Consider the following 21972-nt stretch of genomic DNA (forward strand, 5'->3'; position numbering starts at 1 on the left):
GGAAGGAAAGGAAGTGCTGAGGGGCCAGGAGGAGGGCCAAGGCCCCAGAGATTAGAGCTCTTGATTTCAGAAGCAAATCAAATGCTTGATTCCAGGCCTCTCCAAACAAAATTCCTCTCGCAGCGGGCCGCGAGGGGGTCGGGTGCCTCCCGGCAAGGTGAATGGAACCATTCAGAGCCAGGGTCTGCGCACGGGGCTGGACAGAGGGGAAAGCCAGGTCGTGGGGCTGGGCAGGGGCGCCAGGAGGGAGGTTCACAAAGGGGACGGAGGCAGAGGAGAAATGTGGCCAGCCAGCCCCGAGAAGCTCTGAGGAAGCATAGCCCTGGAGGGCTATCCGTTGACCTCACCAGCTGGTACACCCAACACCCATCAGCCACACCCCAATTTGGACTCATACGATCCTGTTCTATTTCTAACCATACCAATTACGCTCCAGTAGCCACCTCGCTTCCCTTTTCTAGACTGTCAGCTCACTATGGGCAGGAAATGTATCTGTTTACTGCTATACTCTCCCAAGCACTTAGTAGAGTGCTCTGCACACAGTAAGCACTCAATAAATACAACTGACTGAGACTGACTCCCAAGCTACCCTCTCTCCTCAGATCACCCTCTGAACCCTCTCCAACTGTCTCCAACCATCACACCTGTCCTCCCTAGCAGCTTCTCATCCTCCTTTGAAACAAATGTCTATATCCTCACGACTGCTCCCTCCATCACATTCAGCTCTCTTGGTCCTCTGGCCCTTCAACACCCTCACACCATCAATCTCCAACCCTGAATCGCCTCCACAATCCCTAAACTTCCTGCTTTGCTACTCATCCAACTGAACCTTGTTGGCACTCCCAGGCACTGGGCCGAAGTCTGCTTCTTCAAATTCATCCTGGCCTGTCCACCCTTTGGCCTGGCAACACTGCTATTTCTTCTTCATTGACTTCCAAACCCACAGAATTATTCCAGATCTTTAACTCCCTCCTGAAGCCAAATTCTCTCCCTGTAGCCCTAGATAAACCTTCCAACTATTTAGTTGGTATAACAGAATCCTTCGTTTGAATTTACCCATCACCCTTCACTTCAACTTTTTCCTACTTCCCCCTTCACTTTCTCCTCCTTCCCAGATTTCTTAAGAGGAAATTTATTGCCTGCTCTCCTACCTTTGCCAAAGACCCAAATTTCTATCACCATTGGAAAACACTTGCTGAGCACCAGATCTCAGGTTGGAATCGGTGACCCATAAGTGACTTCAGCTAGTAATCCACTAGATTGTAAACTCCTTGGGGGCAGGGATCATGTCTACCAGCTTTTTTTATGGTATTTGTTGAGTGCCTACTGTGTGTCAAACACTGTTAAGTGCTGGGATAGATACAAGATAATCAGGTTTTTTTTGTTTCGTTTTTAAAATGGTATTTGTTAAGTGCTTATTCTGTGCCAGGCACTGGTCTAAGCGCTGGGGTAGATACAAGCTATTTAAATTGGACACAGTCCCTGTTCCATATGTAATCCCCACTTAACAGATGAGTAATTTAGGCACAGAGAAATTATGTGACTTGCCCAAAGTCACACGGCAGTCATGTTGGTGGAGTCGGTATTAGAACCTAGATCCTCTGATCTATGTCCAGAACCAGGCTCTCTCCACTAGGCCATGCTACTTGCTTTTTTGCACTCTCTCTCAAGTGCTTAGTATGATGCTCTGAACTCAGAAAGTACTCAATAAATACCATTGATTGTGCACTTTCTGACCCTATCACTTGGAATATTCTAAGATGGCACCTATACCAGCCCTACCCAAAATGGTTACCACTCCTGCTCAATGTTGGGAGGGATAGCCCTGGAGGGTGTTTTTGGTTTTGTTTGTTTTTTTAATGGTATTTGTTAAGCGCTAACTATGCGTCAAGCACCATTCTGAGCCCTTTGATAGAACAAGGCAATCAGGTAAATCTCAGTCCCTGCCCCATAAGGGGCCCACAGTCCCCAAGAAATGAATCCCCAAAGAAACTAAGGCATAGAATTACCAGAGAAGTAGCGTGGCTTAGAGCACAAGCCTAGCCGTCAGAAGGACCTGGGTTCTAAATCCCGGCTCTGCCATTCAGTCATTCATTCAATCGTATTTATTGAACGCTTAACTGTGTGCAGAGCACTGTACTAAGCACTTGGGAAGTACAAGTTGGCAACATAGAGATGGTCCCTACCCAACAACGGGCCACTTGTCTGTTATGTGACATTATTCAAGTCATTTCACTTCTCTGTACCTCAGTGACCTCAACTGTAAAATGAGGATTAAGGCTGTGAGCCCCATGTGGGTCAGGGACTGTGTCCCAACTGGATTGCTTGTATCCACCCCAGCACTAAATACCTATGTGCCTGGCACGTAGTAAGTGCTTAAAAAATACCGCAATTATTATTATTAAATTACTTGCGAGGTCACACAGCAGGCAATGGTAGAGCCGGAATTAGAACCCAGGTCCTCCGTCTTCTTGGCCCGTGCTTTTCCCTGCCTTTCCGCCTTCCTTCCCTAACAATCCCCAACATCCCCTAACATTCCCCGCTTCTTTCTTCACCTAACATCCCTAGGCGCCCCACCAGCAAGCATGCATGCACTCACATGACAAAAACTGGTGACAAGCTGCAGGGGGGTCAGTGGCAGCAGCAATCAGGACAGCTGTCCTGGAGCAGTTCCAGCAGAAGCTTCCAGATGCCCTAACCCCTGCTGCTCAGTCTCCCCCATCAGTCTCCCGGGGTGGGGGCTGGATGGGAGAACCTGCCAGAAAAGGTTTTTCCAATTTGAAATGGATTTCAGTGGTGCCTGTCCCCAAACCTGCTTCCTGTCTGCCCCCTAATAATAAAAATAATAATGATGGTATTTCTTAAGCGTTGGGGTGGATACAAGCAAATTGGGTTGGATGCTGTCCCTGTCCCAGGTCGGGGCTCACAGACTCCTTCCTCATTTTCCAGATGAAGTAACTTGAGTGAAGTGAGGTGACTTGCCCAAGGTCACACAGCAGACAAGCGGCAGAGCTTGGATTAGAACCTAGGTTCTTCTGACCCCCAGGCCTGAGATCTATCCACCAGGCCATGCTGCTTCCCTAAATGAAAGAAGTCAAGGCTGCGCATTTATGTGAAGGTGCATTTATGTAAAGACGTGTATTTACATCAGGGGCCAGGGAGCAGTGAGATCATGAGGGGCTGGGGCTGGGAAGCGGCCAAGCGGAGGGAGGGAGCACGGAGGGAGCCAAGCTGCCTCAGTGAGGCCGGGAGGACTGCAAGAGCAGCACGGTGCCAGGCCCCAGCAGGGAAGGCTGGGAGGGAGGTGGGGGAAGGCCGGCAGAAGCTGGGGAGGGTGAGCTGCACGGGGTCAATGGGTTTGGCCTGGTGGAGTCGCACTCGGATCCCAACTCCGGCCTCCAGGCACCGCTCGCCTCACAACTGCCATCGCTGCCACTACCAGGATGTGTCCCCATATGAGCGCTGAGTCCAGACAGGTGTCTAATGGGCAGAGGTGGTGGGGAGGCACCACTTGGCCCGGGTCTCATGGCTGCCAACCCCTCCAGGGTCCCAACAGGCACAGCACAATGACCTCATCACATCACGCCAAGTGCCGCATGATGCAACAGCAAACAGGCATCATGTGGCGGCCCCGTAAAATCAACTAGCTTGGGGTCACTGGGAGCCCAGGGTGAGAGGATAGGCAACTGCCACAGGGTGCATGCCTGAATGGGGCAGAGTCCGGGCATGGTGCCCTAGAAGCAACCCAGCATAGATTTCTTTAAAAAATAAGGTCCATTACAACTTCTTCCCACAATGCGAGCGGTCTCACAGGACCTTCAAGGGGGACCCTGGACAGAACACGCTGACACAAACACTTGATTTGGGAGTTCCAGGGAAGGGAGCAGTGGAGGTTGATGGTGAGTCCAAGGCAGTGCAGATGGCTCGCCCAGCATCTTCTCCCAGAGCTCACTGCCGCGGTCTTCCTCCCGGGCTCCCATCTTCTCCAGCCGGAAGATCTCTGGACTGTTCTCTCTCCACACTGTGGCGGATCCCGTAACCAAAGTAGATGAGGAAGCCTGGGTGGACGACAAGCAAGCAAGAACGTGTCTGAAGAGGCAGGTAGGGTTTCTGAATACGTTTTTCTCTTCCACTTCCCCAACCCCAGAGTCCGAGAGCTAGGAGGAATTGCTGAAAGGCCAGTCCCCTTTGATCAGGGACCACATTTCAACCCTCTGGACCGTAAACTCTTCTCTCTAGATTGCAAGCTCCTTGTGGACAGGGAACATGTCTACCAACTCTGTAGTATTCTCCCAAGCACTTGGTGCAGTGTTCTGCACACGAGCACTCAGTAAATTCAATAAATATGACTGATAGATGGCCTGGCCTGTTTGTAAGAGTTCACCCCTTCTCTACTCCCTCCCCTTCTCCTGTTTGTGAAAGAAGTTCTTGTAGCTGTCTCTGAACCCCCTGAGATTGATTTTGCTCTCGCACTGTGTAGATTCCCTGACTCCTGGGCTCCAACTCACCCACAGCCATCCAGACGGCATACCGCAGCCACGTGTCAGTGCTGAGCTGGGCCATCAGGTAAGTGTTGATCAGGATGCTGAAGATTGGGAGGAACGGGAGGCCAGGAACCTGAGGGGTGGGATGGGCAGGAGAAAAGAGAAATGACCAGAAATCCCAGGGGAAGGGGACCGAGGGAGTCCAGCCAGAGGGACACAAGGCCATAGCAAAGACAGGAAGAGGCACTGTGAGATTTGCAGTTGAGACACATGCTTTAACTTCTTATCTTTCCTCTCCCCTCATCACCCAGATGAGCCTGGGCACACAGCCAGAGGGACCGAAAGCAATGAGGTGGGGCTAAAAGAAATCAGGCTATGGGCAATGACAGAAAGAGGGAAACTTCAGCTCCGTTCCTAGATACTTTATATCTACCCCAGCGCTTACAGCAGCACATGCCTCTCTACATTAATCTCAGGCAGCATTCCACAGCTGTGTTGGAGTCCTTTCTGGGTACCCAGCCCCAAAATTTGTGTGTGGGGGGGTGCTGGCTGAAACAGGACAGCATCGGGGGAAGAAAGAGCTTGGCCTAGTGGATAAAGCATGGGCCACCACTTGTTTGCTGTGAGACTTTGGCGCAGTGTCTTGGTTACCTCATCTGTTAAATTGAGATTAAGACTGGGACAGTCATGTGGAACAGGGACTGTGTCCAACCTAATTACTTTGTATCTACCTCAGTGCTTGGAGCAGCACATAGTAAGTGCTTAACAAATAGCACAGAAAAAGAAAAAAGGAAAAAAAAAGAGGTGGACACCGGGGAAATGTCAATTTTCCAGATTCCCCCACTTCCTGAGACCTCCTCAGGTTTCTTACCATGAAGGTTGCCTTCTTACTGCTCTGGGGCTGCCACCAGATGAGGAGAGCTGCACCCAGGATGCCCAAAAGAGGGAGAGTCAGGCCAAGAATGCACGAGACGGCCCCGGACAGGAGGCACTCCAGCCCCACGGAGGTCACCACACTCACGATTACCACCAGGAAGGCTGTAAAGCAGACACAGAAGGGTCAGCGGGGTGGAGATAGAGGAGAGAGGGTGACCGTTCCCTTCTTGTTGGAACCTGCCAGAACCCAGTGATGTGGAGAAGCAGTGTGGCCCAACTGCCAACCCAGACTCTGCTTTCTCCTAAATACTGGCCTTTTCACTCAAGGACCCAAGGATCGGCACAACAATCCAATATCCCCGGGGAATCATTGGATTAAGTAGTTATTGCTGTTTTTCTTTGTTTTGTTTTTAAATGATATTATCTCACTTACAAGGCTTAAACTTCACTGACCCCACCATGTCTTCAACCCCCGTCCTCCAGTCAGCTCATCTCAGTCCTCCCTTCCCAACACACCTCTCCCTCCTGCATCCAACCCCTCTCCACACCCCAGACCTATTATTCAATGTATTTATTGAGCGCTTACTATGTGCAGAGCACTGTACTAAGCACTTGACTATCCTGTCCCAGCTCCATGTCTTATCCGCAATCCCCCCCGCCAAACTCTGTGAGTCAACTCACACCCATCCAACCCCTCCCCCCAACAGCCTCAGCCAAGCGAGACCTGTGTAACCCCCATTCCATCATAGGGTCATGGGGTCGTTTCTCTTCATTATACTCCTCCTTCTGATCCACTCACTGCTCCTCCTTGCCATCTCTGAAACCTGGCTTTCCTCAGATGACAGGGTCTCCCCTGCTGCTTTCTATAGAGGAGGCCTCATCTTCACTTACTTCCCCAGACTCACTGGGAAAGGGAGAGGCATTGGATTTCTTCTTGCACCCCAGTGCTTTCACAACAGGGAATGGGGCAGGGAATGTCTGTTTGTTATACTCTCCCAAGTGCTTAGTACAGTGCTTTGCACACAGTAAATGCTCAATAAATACAATTGAGTGAATGAATGAACAAGTACTCAAGGACAGGACAACCCCCTACTCCTGCTTCAACTGTCAACTTGACTGAGTCCAACTCCCTACACCTGCCCCCAATGTGGCAGTGCTTTAGAGTTGGAAGTGGGTGTGACGGGATTCAAGCCTCTGCCAAGACACCCTCTGTCAGGGTTGGCCCCCAGGCACACCCCTCCCCGTACCAGTGGGCACCCCCTTACCCACGAGCACCACAGCATAGGACACCCGTCTGGAGGAGCGTGGAGTTGGAAGAGGAGTTGGGTTAGGGTCTGAGACCTCCAGCTGAGTCGACTGGCTACAGTTCTCTAAGTCAGGGAGCTCCTTCTCATCAGTGCCAGGCTGGTACCTGCAGCAAGGATAGGACGGAGATGAGTGGTTTTGGGACCCGGGCCCCTCTGCTGGGTGGGTGACAGCTTCTAGGAGAGGGGGTGGACCTCAGATCAGGACCCCCCTTCCTTCCCACCTACCCCCATTCTCAATTCTGCCATCCGTACCTGAGCAGGAGGACACAGACTGCCACCAGGGTGTAGGCTAGCAGGGTACCAATGGACATCATGTCAACCAAGGCTTTCAGGTCGAAGAAGGCGGCCATGAGGGCTGGGGAAACAAAGTCACTGAGCTGCTGGTCAGAGCCTGCTTGGGTCTGGGATTTTGGACCTGGCCCAAAGGCCCAGCCCAGCTCTCCAGGGGACACTGAGGGGGACTGGCCAAGCTTCCCCTTCTTTTTCCCCAGGAGAATTGGTGGATGGGAGCCTCCTTCCTGACTCATCTTGGGGCTCCTTCCCTGCAAAGCCCTCACCCCCATCCCTGCACATCAGACCGGAACTCTGCTTCCTCCTCTCAAGGAGTCTTTAATGGGGCAGAGAGAGAGAAGTTCTCAGGACCTCTCTTCTGTCCCACATACACCCCTGGATCAGGGAAGCAGCGTGGCTCAGTGGAAAGAGCACGGGCTTTGGAGTCAGAGGTCATGGGTTCGAATCCCGACTCCACCACATGTCTGCTGTGTGCTCTTGGGCAAGTCACTTAACTTCTCTGGGCCTCAGTTACCTCATCTGTAAAATGGGGATTAAGACTGTGAGCCCCACATGGGACAACCTGATCACCCTGTATTCTCCCCAGAGCTTTGCACATAGTAATCGCTTAACAAATGCCAATTATTATTATTATTTTTATTATTGAAGTCACTTTGCACGTACCCATCTTAGGTCAACTAAGACTCCACCAAGGGCTGTACCCTGTCTCGGGGCCTGAGGTGGTTGTCAGAACGGGAGCCTCTCCTCCCATGTTCTCTTCCCCTCCTTCCTCTAAGGATAAGCCACTCTGCCCCTCTTGGCTCCTACTCAGACCTGACTAGGTGAAAGATTAGAGAAGCAGCATGGCTTAGTGGAAAGAGCACGGGCTTGGGAGTCAGGTCATGGGTTCGAATCCTGAATCTGCCACTTGTCAGCTGTGTTACTTTGGGCAAGTCAACTTTTCTGGGCCTCAGTTCCTTCATCTGGAAAATGGGGATTAACACTGTGAGCCCCACGTGGAACAACCTGTTAACCTCGTATCTACTCCAGCACTTAGAACAGTGCTCGACACGTAGGAAGTGTTTAACAAATCCCATTATTATTATTAAAGGCAAACAAGTGTATAGTGGCCTAGTAGATAGAGCATGGGCCTGGGAACCAGAAGGGTCTGGGTTCTAATCCCATCTCTGTCACTTAGTTGTAGGATCTTGGGCAAGTCACTTCACTTTTCTGTGCCTCATTTACCTCATCTGTAAACTGGGGATAAAGACAGAGAGCCCCACATGGGACAGGGGCTGGGTCCAACCTGATTATCTTGTATGTACCTCAATGCCTAGAAAAGTGCTTGACACATGGGAAGTGCTTAATGAGTGCTATTAAAAAACAAAAAAACCTCAGGGATCAAGGAAAGTTATTAACAGCGTACAAGTAGCTCAATCCCACACCCCAAGCCACTATTCCTTTTCTTTAGTTTGGGTCTCAGAGGACCCTCAAGTCAATAAGGGAGATCCCAGCTCTCCCATCCATAACTGAGGATGGGCTTTTGAGCTATCCCCCTCACAGGAGACAGAGGAGGTGAACAGAAAGGGTGAACCTCCTCCCGGCTGGAGCTGCCCCCATCCCCAGACCCTGCCCACCTGGGAGGACCTGGGAAGTCCATACCTGCCACTCCTCCGGACACAAAGGTGGCCACTGCTGGGCTCTGCCGCTGACTGATGTGGGCCAGTGGTTGGAAGAGCAGCCCATCCCTCGCCATGGCATAGAGGATGCGGGGCATCGGGAACATGGAGCCCAGCAGGCTGTGGGAAGAAGAGATGCTCAGAGGAAAAAGGCTCAGAGAGCTGGAGTCTGGGACGGGCAGGGATCCCCTGAAGCAGCCCCAGAAACACCCCTTTCCACTCCCCTCCAACTCCTCAAGCCACATCCAGTTATGAATGTTAGGGAGACTCATGCCTGGGATGGCAGAGATCTCTGGCAGCAGGGAGCAACATCAGTCAGTGGTCTCCTCTGGGATCCTCCCCATTCTGATTCTCCAGGAATGGAATGAGGGAGCAATGAAGGGAATCTCTAGAGTTTTTAGTCAATCAATCAAGCATATTCATTGAGTGCTTACTGTGTGCAGAGCTCCGAACAAAGCGCTTAGGAGAGTACAATAAAACAGAGTTGGTTGACACATTTCCTGCCCACAGCCAGCTAACAGCCCAGAGTTGACATGGGTCTTCAGAAACAAGGAATCCTCTTTACCCAGCCCACCCAGCCCACTTCATCCTCTCTACTCAGCCCTCTTTACCAAGGCCACCTGGCTATTTCCTGTCCGTGCACTTTATTCATTCATTCATATTTATTGAGTGCTTACTGTGTGCAAACCGCTTGAGAGAGTACAGTACAACAATAAACAGACACACTCTCCTCCCATAGCCAATTTACAAGCTAGAGGGAGGGGAAGACACAGAAGGGAGTGGGAAAACAAGGATGGGGGGCTTAGTAAGGGAAGGCCTCTTGGAAGATATTTGCCTTCAAAGAAGGCTTTGAAGAGAGGGAGAGTAATTGTTGGATTTGAGGAGTAGCTGGTTTTGGGCAGGGATTGTGTCTATTTATTGTTGTATAGTACTCTCCCAAGCACTTAGTTCAGTGTTCTGATTACAGTAAGAGCTCAGTAAATATGACTGAATGAACGTTGGGAGATTTGCTATTCAGCTCACCCCCAACCCAACATCACTTACATACATAGGTGGGAGGAACGGCAGAATGGGATAGGAGGTGTCAGTTCAGGAAGGGTTCAGGAAGGGTTAAAGTTCCAGGCTAGGCCTGCATGGAAATGGGCAGTGTTTCTGGACTTTCCCATGGGACTCCAGTTTGGCCCAGCCCACCCAGAATAATAATAATAATAATAATGGCATTTCATCATCATCATCATCATCATCAATCATATTTATTGAGCGCTTACTGTGTGCAGAGCACTGTACTAAGCACTTGGGAAGTACAAGTTGGCAACATATAGAGACAGTCCCTACCCAGCAGTGGGCTCACAGTCTAAAAGGGGGAGACAGAGAACAAAACCAAACATACTAACAAAATAAAATAAATAGAATAGATATTAGGCGCTTACTACGTGCAAAACACCGTTCTAAGCATTGGGGTAGATACAAGGTAATCAGGTTGTCCCACGGGGGGCTCACAGTCTTAATACCCACTTTACAGATGAGGTAATTGAGGCCCAGAGAAGTGAAGCGACTTGCCCAGAACCCCCCACCACAGAAGTTCTGATGCTTTCAGAACCAGTCAGGAAAATACGGCCATCGGCCACCACCTCGCCTCACCTGGTGGTCAGGGCACACAGAGACCCCGCGGCCACGATGTACTTGGCCACGTTCCACCCCACATATTCAAAGGCAGCAGGCAGTGGGCTCTGGGTGTCCAATAGGTGATAGGGCATCATCAGGGTCAGGGCAGCTGAGACTCCGAAATATGCCAGGAAACAGACCAAAAGGGAGATGGCAATTCCCAGGGGGATGGACCGCTGAGGGTTCTTCACTTCCTCTCCTGGGAGAAATAAAGCATACATGTTTGCTCACTCCACTGGCCAGTGGGGCATTGCGCCCGTGGGGATTTCTCTAGCTCCCACCCATCACTCCCTCGTCTCCTCCCCAATCTGCCCCAGTTCCTGTTGGGCTTTGCCGTCATTCCCTTGCCTCCCAGCCAGACCCCGCTCCCGGGATAAACCGAGGTCGGGTCTCGGGGCACTGAACGTCTCACCCTCAGAACTGACCTGTTGTAGCGATGCAGTCAAACCCCACGAAAGCATAAAAGCAGGTGGCGGCTCCGGCTAGAGTCCCACTTAACCCGTACGGCATGAATCCTCCCACTCCGAACTCCCCTGTCTCATTCCTGGATGAAGTCTCGTTCCTATCAGTGGGGAGGAAGGCAAAGGGGGAATCATTCAAGAGGTGAGGCTTGGGAACAGAGTAGCCTCTAGTGAGGGCTGCAGATCCCTCCCCATTCCAACCAGAACTGGAAGCCCACAGGATATCCTTCCATGTTGAATGAGACCCAAGGAATCTCAGTGTAAACAAATCATCGGCCAGCTAGAGGACTGAGCACCTACAGAGGGGGACAGGGATCTGAGAATAAGCCCTTCAGGAGCATCCAGGAGTGATTCTTCTTGGCCAGGACTTCCAATGTACTGCGAGATGGGAGTGGAGAAAAGAAAAGGCATCTGACTCTGCTCTGCTAAATGATCTCCCACTCTAAAAAAGCACAGAGGGGTTGAATGGGTTCTAATCCTGGCTCCATCACTTGTTTGCTGGGTGACCTTGGGCAAGTCAGTTCGCTTCTCTGTGCATGTTACCTCATCTGTAAAATGGGGATTGGGACTGTGAACCCCACATGGATCAGGGATTGTGTCCGACTCTATTTGCTCGTATCCACCCCAGTGCTTAGTACAGTGCCTGGCACATAGTGCTCAACAAATACCACAGTTATTATTATGAAGGCAGTAACTCTGCTGGCCCTTCCGAGGGACTACCCAAAGCAGGGGCTTGAGTGGACAGACCAGGTGGAGTTGATGTTTGAAGTTTGTTTCAATGGCTTCTTCTTCCAGGGAAGAGAGAGCACAGTGCAAAATGGATAGCTGGCTGGACAGGATCTCTCACAGTAGAACAAAAAGAATTAGTGCCAGGAGAGCAAATCCCCCTGCCATTTCCAGTTTTCTAATCTCCTCTGCCTCCAGTCCCATCTTCCCTACCGCTCCCCTCTCTGCTCAGCAACAATCAAGGCTATGATGGTGTGAGACAGCGGGCACCATCCAGGGCTTTGTCATTTCTCCTTAGTCAAATTCATTTCTGTGCAGGCTGTACGGCTCTCACCAGGCAAGGTGGAAGGCTTGCTTCCTCAGGTCCTCTTGGCTCAGCTGCCAGTATTTCAGGTCCCCTTTGATGCAGCCGCTCAGCACAATGAACAGCAGTACAAGCATGTTCACACAAGTGAAAATCTTGTTCACCACCGTTGATTCTCTGACCCCAAAGGAAAGCAGCGCTGCGGAAGCAGAAATGAGACCCAGAGGACTGATGGCCCCTCATGCCTATGAATGAGGTTTGGAGATCAAGGAGGGGGTTAGCATGAGGCCACCTACTCTATCCCCCTCTCCAGACAAAACTGACTCTCCACCCTCGTCCCCATTACTAGAGTCAGTTGGGTCTCTGATGTTGGGATAGATGTTCTCCATCCTTGAGAAACTAAGAACATGTTAGTTCTAGAGCTCAGCCAGGCATAACCTCACAGTTAATTCACTTTTATTGAGCATCTCTGAAATGGAGGCTAAGATAGATCCTGTTCCTTATCAACAGGCCTTGTCCTCCACCACCATTTTCACTAGTTTGGAAGGTTCCCCAGCTCGGAAGCTTTGTCTCCAGAACTCCCAAGATAATTCCAGGTTATGTCATCAGCTCCCTAATGGCTTCCTGATCCTACAAGAAATTATTTCAAATCTCTGCAGGTGAGGACTTGGTCTCCTTCATGAGCAAAGAGGGTTGAGATTCAAACCCATCTGCAGAAAGCAGAAACTCCAGCACACCTGTCAGCACAGCAATGAGGCAGACGGCAAAGATGTCCGGGTACTCAGCCAGCCCGGGGGACGACATGGCCATGTAGGTATTGAAGAACACGCCCATTCTCTTGCCAATCAGCTCATCAAAGGTGGCACTCCAGGCCCGGGCCACGCTTGATGTTCCTAGGGAAGAGCCAGAGAGTCACCACAGAGGAGTAGTGGGAAGTCAACTTTGCGGGCGGGAGACACAACTGTCATCTCTAAGCCTTGTGCCAGGGGAAGGACTTGCTGAGAACTGTGTGTTTCTACAGGAGGTCTTTTCAAGGGCCCATTCCAAAAGTGATGAGACCAAGGGGCAGGGAGGACTGAACACTGAAAAACTCAATGAGAGATGAATTTAAGAAGCTGGTCTTGAAAGGAAAACCGGAGCAAAAATGTTTGCTGAATCTGACAGGAGTGAGAGCAGTCTGGGAAGCAGCTAGAACTACTTGAGTTGAATCAGCGTGGCTCAGTGGAAAGAGCATGGGCTTTGGAGTCAGAGGTCATGGGTTCGAATCCCGGCTCCACCACAAGTCAGCTGTGTGACCTTGGGCAAGTCACTTAACTTCTCTGAGCCTCAGTTACCTCATCTGTAAAAACGGGGATTAAGACTGTGAGCCCCACGTGGGACAACTTGATCACATTGTATCCCCCCCAGCACTTAGAACAGTGCTTTGCACATAGTAAGCGCTTAACAAATGCCATCATCATTATTATTATTATTATTGTGTGTCCTGATTGGAGAGTGACAGACATATCATGTTATCACATTCCTGGATCTGACTTCCTTATCACCACATCTCTCCCGCTCCCTTCCCTGAGTAGGTACAGGCACAGGGGAGACGCTGGACTTGTGGGAGCAGGGCCAGGTCAGCTCCCCCCCGCCTGTTTGGAGAGAAGAGTTGGGAAGGGAGGCAAGAATCCTACTTGTATGGAAACACAGTACAGCCTATCACCTTGGTCTCCTTTCCACTTTTTGCTGAGGTGCCTAGAAATCTCCACGACTTGCTCCTCTCCTAACCCCAACCCCAGGTGAGTGCCAGGTATGACCAGACCAGCCTTCAAAAACCTCTGGTTGGCCTCCACGTACTTTGGTCCCACCCTTAACTCCACATCGGGACTTCCCCAAGGCAAGCGCGAAGGATGAAGAGGGCAGGGTCTTGTACCAATGACGTAGGACAGCAGCAGGTTCCAGCCGGTAATGAAGGCCCACAGCTCGCCCACCGTCACGTAGCTGTAGAGATAGGCCGAGCCCGTCAAGGGCACCCGGGCCCCAAACTCGGCATAGCAGAGTCCCGCCAGGATGGATACCAAGGCGGCCACCAGGAAGGACAGCACGATGCTGGGGCCGGCGATGATCTTGGCCACATCCCCGGCGAGGACATACACCCCTGCCCCAAGCGTGCTGCCCACTCCTAAGGCCACCAGGTCCAGGGTGGACAGGCAGCGCCAAAGGTTCGATTCCTTGGGGAGAAGGATCTTTTTGCGAGAAAAGGCCCGAAGGACCGAGAGAAGGGAGGCCAATGCTGACATCTGCAGGAAGAGAAGCAAAAACTGGTTGTCATGCATCCCCACAACACTTACGTACACATCTGTAATTTATTTATTTATATTAATATCTGTCTCCCCTCCGTTCATTCATTCAATCGTATTTATTGAGCGCTTACTGTGTGCAGAGCACTGGACTAAGCGCTTGGGAAGTACAAGTCGGCAACACATAGAGACGGTCCCTGCCCAACAGCGGGCTCACAGTCTAGAAGGGGGAGACAGACAACAAAAACATATTAACAAAATAAAATAAATAGAATAAATATGTACAAATAAGCTCATTGTGGGCAGGAAACCTCTACCAACTTTGTTATATTTTACTCCCCTGAGAACTTAGTACAGTGTTCTGCACACAGTAAGTGCTCAAAAAATACAATTGATTGATTGATTGGTCATGTTTTTTTTGATGGCATTTGTTAAGTACTTACTATGTGTCCTGTACTAAGCGCTGAAATAGATACAAGCTAATCAGGCTGGTTGCAGTCCATGTGCCACATGGGGCTCACAGTCTTAATCCCCATTTTGCAGATGAGATAACTGAGGCACAGGGAAGTTAAGTGACATGTGCAAGGTCACACAGCAGACAAATGGGGAGTCAGGATTAGAATCCAGGTCCTTCCGACTCCCAGACCTGTGATTCATTCATTCAATTGTATTTATTGAGCGCTTACTGTGTGCAGAGCACTGTACTAAGTGCTTGGGAAGTACAATTCAGCAACAAATAGAGACAATCCCTGCCCACAATGGGCTCGTAACAATCCCTGCCCACAATGGGCTCGTAGTCTACAAGATCTGTGATCTAGGCAGTGCTGCTTTTCAGTTGCTTCCCGTGGTTTCCCATTTGTGATGCTTCCAGAAGGGGCCTTAGGAGAAAGGTTACCCAGCAGAGGTTACTCACACTCTCCTTCTAGTCAGCAGACCACAAACTCCTGCTCATATCCCTTTCTCAATCCCCTTCATCCAATCCTTCCCTCAACCCAGATCCTTCCTTTCCCCTGCAGGGTAATTATAAAGGCTTCATTCACTTATTCATTCCTTCAACAGAGCTCATCCACTTGTCTGATCTCTGTATGCTGCTCTATTTATCCATTTTAGATTGCCAGTCTCCAGAAGGAAGGGTCTACCAAATGTATCTAGCCTTCTTTGCCCACAGCCCAGCTGGACACCATTCATTCATTCATTCAATCAATCGTATTTATTGAGCGCTTACTGTGTGCAGAGCACTGTACTAAGTGCTTGGGAAGTGCAAGTTGGCAACATATAGAGATGGTCCCTACCCAACAGTGGGCTCACAGTCTGGAAAGGGGAGACAGAGAACAAAACCAAACATATTAACGAAATAAAATAAATAGAATAAATATGCACAAATAAAATAGAGTAATAAATTCATACAAACATATACATATATACAGGTGCTGTGTGGGGGGAGGAGGTAAGGCAGGGGGAGGGGGAGGAGGGGGCTCAGTCTGGGAAGGCCTCCTGGAGGAGATGAGCTCTCAGTAGGGCCTTAAAGGGAGGAGGATTCTGTTCCTCCTGATGGAGAAATGTTCTGAAATGTTTCAGCACCTCACATCCCAATTGTTACTTTTGTACTTGGCTGCTTCTGAGACCTTCCCTCCTCCACCTGTTGTAAACAGTCCCATTTATAGCTTGTAAATCTCCTAATCTTCCAGTCATGGGTCTATGCCAAAAGCAATGGAAGATACAGCCCCATTTCGAGTTCTGGGTCATTCAGGGAAGGAAGACACCCATGGGGCCCCTCCGCTGGTCGTGGCGCAAGCTTTCTGCCCACTTGGGCCTGGGGGGAGGCAGTTTTACTGGTTTCAGAGCTCCAGCGGGGGAGTGAGAAGAGGGAGGAGCTGCTTGGGCTGTGGGGTACAGGGCCAGCTGTGTGGGAGGAATGGGGCAGACTCTTGGCATTACATCACATTTCCCGAGTGGAAGACTTCAGTAGGGAGGTTGAAGAGAGGGAAGAGAAAAGAAGAGAGGCCAACAACTGTTTCCTCTAACCCCAACATACATTCATTCATTCATTCAATCGTATTTATTGAGCAGAGCACTGTACTAAGTGCTTAGAAAAGGACAATACAACAATAAACGGTGACATTCCCTCCCCACAATGAGCTTATAGTCCAGAGGGGGTCCACTTAAGTGGCCCACCGCATCCCCTGGGGCAGCCCCAAACTGGGATAGGGGTTTTAGGAGACCCCCACCCCCACCCCACCAGCCATTTCAAACCCATTCCCCTAGGGCCTGGTTAACACTGGATTGACCTCTGAAAGTGTGGGAGAGAACAGGGCATGACTTCATAATAATAATAATGACATTTATTAAGTACTTACTATGTGCAAAGCACTGTTCTAAGAACTGGGGAGGATACAAGGTAATCGGGTTGTCCCACGTGGTGCTCACAGTCTTCATCCCCATTTTACAGATGAGGGAACTGAGGCACAGGGAAGTTAAGAGACTTGCCCAAGGTCACGTAGCTGACAAGTGGCAGAGCTGGGATTTGAACCCATGACCTCTGAATCCCAAGCCCGGGCTCTTTCCATTGAGCCATGCTGGACAGGATATCCTGCCCTTATCTCCTTCAGACACTCTACCCCCACCCCGCAGCTCCGGGCCCTCCAAGAGGCTTTTACATTTGAAATCAAAGAGCCTGAGCTTTCCCTGAGGTCCGAAAGCCTGCATCTCTTTGGATCTTTTTAGTTAGTTCCTAGCATCTGAAAAAGACTTTAGAAGAGGTTGTACAGAGGTCGGGCATTATAGCAGATAGTTTGGTTTGCAGCTGGCCTGTTCCCTGTCCAGTTTTGATACGGTTCTGGATGCTCTTTTGCCCAGTTTTGGTCTTGAGCACTGTGGCTCCTTGCTGCAGAGTTCTGTGCCTTGGACACTGTGGTCAGAGTTCACCCGCAATTCAGCAGGGACTCAAAGGACCTGAAGCAATTACAGGGCACGCCAGAGAAATTCTCCAGGCCAAATGGAGCTAAATTTGGTGGGCTTCCCCATACTGGTAACTGGATGTCGTCATCACATCATGCTGCACTCTGGCGTAGCATGTGTGACACCACGAGCATCTCAAAGTCCAGTTTTGGAGTGCATCTCCGGTCATCTACATTTAAGACAAAGGAGACCCTGGCAGATCTAGGGGTGGAAGTGGATGTCTATAGGAAGAGTTGGGGTTTAGAAACCTAAACAACCCTCCAAATCAGAGAAGACAGCTTAGCCACATTCAAGGGCCAGGTTATACAATTGCCCACTTAATTGTCTAGAATTCTAGGTCTCTGGACTTCCTAATTACATCTCCAGGTGGAGAAATTCATTATTTCATTCATTAAATCATATTTACTGAGAGTTTACTGTGTGCAGAGCACTGGACTAAGTGCTTGGGAAGTACTAGTCGGGAACATATAGAGATGGTCCCTACTCAACAATGGGCTCACAGTCTAGAAGGGGGAGATGGACAACAAAACAAAACATGTGAACAGGTGTCCCCCCTGGGACTTCCCAGGGCTTCCCTTGGAAAGGAGGGGACCTGGAACTTTCCCTCCTCCTCCTCCTCCTCCTCCTCCTCATCATCATCATCATCATCACCTAGTCTCACACATGAGCTTTTCTCAACAGCTCTGCCCCTCCTCATGGGAGAACACATTCCAATGCTTCCTGGAGCGTGGCTTATTGGAAAGAGCACGGGCTTGGGAGTCAGAGGTAGTGGGTTCTAATCCTGAGTCTGCCACTTGTCGGCTATGTAACCTTGGGCAAATCACTTAACTTCTCTGTGCCTCAGTTACCTCAACTGTAAAATGAGGATGAAGACTGTGAGCCCTATGTGGGACAACTTGATTACCTTGTATGTGCGCTAGCGCTTAGAACGGTGCTTGGCACATAGTAAGCACTTAACAAATACTAACATTATTATCTAGAGACGACTTCTGCCACCATCACTCTCTTCTCTGGAAGTCTCACTGCCCACACATGCACATTCCGAGATAACACCAAGTCAGGAGAGTCAACACACCTTCGCCCTTCAGCCTAGCCGATATGGAGGGAGGGAAGCGAACCTCTTTTTTTCCAAGCTTTCCACCCCCCAATTCCAGTCTTCCAAAGCTCAGTACAGTCAAAGTTCAATAAGACTGTGAGCCCTGGGTGGGACCTGATTATCTTATCTCTACCTAGCGCTTAGTACAGTGCTTGACACATAGTAAACACTTTACATATACCACAATTGTTATTATTGCAGTCCAAAGCCTAATTGTTCTCCCAACACCTTAGTGGGATGGATGCCAGTCTCCATTTCACTTCTGTCCTTGCTCCTGCTCAATTGTCTCCTGAGTCCTTGTTGGTCCACAAAAAAGCATTCCCAGCAAAAGCCCGCACCCCATCTCCTCATCCTACCAATCCACCAAGTCACTCCTGAGGAGGGATCATGATTTCAGTCCAGGGCAGCTGGCACCACAAAGCCTGGCTTCTTTTTGTTCACCAGCTACGCCACTCACTTCCTCCTTCACCCAAGCTGAACAAGCTCCAACCCCAGACACAGGAGAAGGGGATGCAGGGGGGAAGAGATGCTGAGGAGAATGGGGTGGGATGGAGGGAAGCCTGCTTCCTCTAAATGTAAATCCCCTTTTCCCACAGGTCTAGCCCAACCCCTATTCGCCATTGCCCACCTACTCCTGCCCTCTGCACCCAGCGTCTTTGGCTACACAACAGAACATCTATGCAGAAATATTTTTCCCACAACGGTTTCCAACTCATACACATAGCACACAATACTAATAGGCTCAGGGGCATTATGAAGCTTTAAAATGAGCATTTTAAACTGACTGGTCCTAGCAGAATAAAAGAATTCAGAATCCATCTTACTTGAGTTTTCTTTCCCTTCTCCTTCTCTCCCCATCTCTCTCATTTTCCCATCTCTGTTGTCTGTCTTCCCCTTCTAGACTGTGAGCCCGTTGTTGCGTAGGGACCGTCTCTATATGTTGCCAACTTGTACTTCCCAAGCGCTTAGTACAGTGCTCTGCACACAGTAAGCGCTCAATAGATATGATTGAATGAATGAATGGTCTTAAACAGGAGAAACTGAGTCCCATATGAAACAGGGACTGTGTCTGATCTGACTATCCAGTATTCATTCTTGGGACATAGTAAGCATTTAAAGTACCAGTGCTATTATTATTGTTGCTCTTTTTTTCATTATCTGGCTGCAATTTGGATGGTAAAGTAAAAAGAAGGGTACAGAAGACAGAAGACAGAAAAGATCAGTAATGGGGTCTAACCACGGAAACCAAGAGATCTGGAGGGATAATGTGGAGGGAGAATGTGGAGGCTGAATGGGCGGATGAGTAGGCATCATCAGATGTCAGGAGGAAGCTGGTGGGATGTTAGAGTAGTTGAGTTGAAAAACATTTTTCAGAATCCACATGCTTCTTAACATCCCTAGATTAATCTTGAGCACTTCCTGTCATAATTCAGCCCAGGACAGAAAAGCATCAAGACGAGGAGGCCCGTGAATCTACAAGAATACTTTCTCCTAGGTGCTTCCTGGTTGGCTCTGGAGGTGTTAGTTGCGGCTTCCACGGGAGCTGACTAGTCCTGTCCACCTGCCTGCTCGCCCACCTGGGCTCTGGGGGCTGCCCTAAAGCTCCCCAGGAGTCCCAGGCTGGAGGTGGGGACAGGGTGATGGGTCTAGAAAGCCCTGGGAAGGCAAATGGCACACAGGAAATTGTGCTGCCTGATGGGTTTGAAGCAGCGTGGGTCAGTGGAAAGGGCACAGGGTTTGGAGTCAGAGGTCAGGGGTTCAAATCCTGGCTCTGCCAATTGTCAGCTGTGTGACTTTGGGCAAGTCACTGAACTACTCAACTAACTAACACTTAACTACTGATGACGTGAGCATTGGTGGTTCAGTGGTAGAATTCTCACCTGCCTTTTAGACTGTGAGCCCACTGTTGGGTAGGGACTGTCTCTATATGTTGCCAACTTGTACTTCCCAAGCGCTTAGTACAGTGCTCTGCACACAGTAAGCGCTCAATAAATACGATTGATTGATTGATTACTCTGTGCCTCAGTTACCTCATCTGTAAAATGGGAATTAAGACTGTGAGCCCCCCGTGGAACAACCTGATCATCTTGTAACCTCCCTAGTGCTTAGAACAGTGCTTTGCACATAGTAAGCACTTAATAAATGCTATCATTATTATTATTGAAGACAGGGCTAGTTAATTCTCTTGCTTCTCTCTTACCTAGCTGATCACCTACAACACCCAATCTGCAGACTCCCTTCCTTTATGGCCAACCAACTCTCTGTAACCTGGATCTCATCTATCTCATTGCCAACCCCTTGCTCACATCTTCCCTCTGGCCTGGAACTCTGTCCCACTTCATATATGATAGACTGCCACTCTCCCCACCTTCAAAACCCTCCTAAAATCACATTTCCTCCAAAAGATGTTCTCCAACTAAGCCCTCATTTCCCCTTCTCCCCCTCTTCTGAGTTTCCTATTAACTTGAACCTGAGCCTACTAAGCACTTGATATTTACCCACTTCCTGCCCCCCAGCAGTTATGTATTCTTATACTCTCCCTTTCCCCTATCTGGAATAATGATGATGATGATGACAGCATTTGTTAAGCGCTTACTATGTGCCAAGCACTGCTCTAAACACTGGGGAGGGATATAAAGTGAGCAGGTTGTCCCACATGGGGCTCACAGTCTTAATCCCCATTTTGCAGATGAGGTCATTGAGGCACAGAAGTGAAGTGACTTGCCCAAAATCACGCAGCTAAGTGGCGGAGGTGGAATTAGAACCCACGACCTCTGACTCCCAAACCCGGGCTGTTGCCACTGAGCCACACTGCTTCTCTAATGTATTTGAATGTGTGGGTCTCCCTCTGTAAACTCCTTGTTGGCCGGGATCATGGCTGCCAACTCTATTGTATTAGACTTTCCCTACCTCTTAAGTACAGTGCTTTGCACATAGTAGGGGCTCAGCAAATACCATTGACTGATTGATTGATTATCCCTCAAGTTGAGTGTCCAAAAGAGAATTTTTAGCTGAAATTCCACACCCCAGGCAGAGCTGGCCAGAACTTGAACAGGACTGAGTTCTAATCCCGGCTCTGCCACTCGTCTGCTGTGTGACCTTGGTTGAGTCACTTCACTTCTCTATGCCTCAATTATCTCATCTGTAAAATGGGGACTGCTACTGTGAGCCCCACGTCGGACAGGAACTGTGTCCAACCCTATTTATTTGTATCCACCCCAGTGCTTACTATGTAAGCCTGGCACATAATAGGGGCTCAACAGAAACTACAATTATTATTATTAGGACTTGTTTCAGGAGCCAGGGTGATAGCACTGAACTATTATTATCTGGGACTGGTCAGATCCTAGACTATAGGATTGCAGTCGCAGTACAACGATGAGAAGCAGCGTAGCTTAGTTGAAAGAGCCCGGGTTTAGGAGTCAGAGGTCGTGGGTTCTAATCCCGACTCAGCCACGTGTCTACTATGTGACTTTGGGCAAGTTACTTAATTTCCCGTTGCCTCAGTTCCCTCATCTGTAAAATGGGGATTGAGACTGTGAGCCCTATGTGGGACAACCTGATTACCCTGTACCTACCCCAGCGCTAAGAACAGTGCTCGGCACATAGTAAGCGCTTAACAAATACCAACATTACTATTATTATTATTATTATCATTATTATTAAGGACATGAATGCCCTTTAGAAGCGGGGCAATCCCTAGGCAGCAGAAACATCGACCAAGAGTGCTGTTTTCCAGATCTATCCCTTAAAGTCAGGACTTTCATTCATTCAATCGTATTTATTGAGCGCTTACTGTGTGCAGAGCACTGTACTAAGCGCTTGGAAGCAGCGTGGCTCAGTGGAAAGAGCCCGGGCTTTGGA

General features: G+C 49.6%; 1 protein-coding gene across 1 annotated transcript; it reads right to left on the bottom strand.

The window, feature by feature from the left end:
- Positions 1-3948: 3948 nt before the first annotated feature.
- LOC119949846 (cationic amino acid transporter 2-like) lies at positions 3949-14090 on the bottom strand. The gene is made up of 11 exons (XM_038771687.1): positions 13688-14090; positions 12510-12665; positions 11803-11971; positions 10707-10843; positions 10258-10480; positions 8600-8736; positions 6920-7022; positions 6626-6771; positions 5356-5522; positions 4509-4617; positions 3949-4058 (listed from the first exon to the last, which is right to left on the bottom strand). The coding sequence occupies exons 1-11, from the start codon at positions 14088-14090 to the stop codon at positions 3949-3951; spliced, it is 1860 nt and encodes a 619-aa protein (XP_038627615.1).
- Between the last annotated feature and the right edge of the window lie 7882 nt (positions 14091-21972).

This window comes from Tachyglossus aculeatus, chromosome X1 (assembly GCF_015852505.1).
Source record: "Tachyglossus aculeatus isolate mTacAcu1 chromosome X1, mTacAcu1.pri, whole genome shotgun sequence".
Lineage (NCBI taxonomy): Eukaryota > Metazoa > Chordata > Mammalia > Monotremata > Tachyglossidae > Tachyglossus > Tachyglossus aculeatus.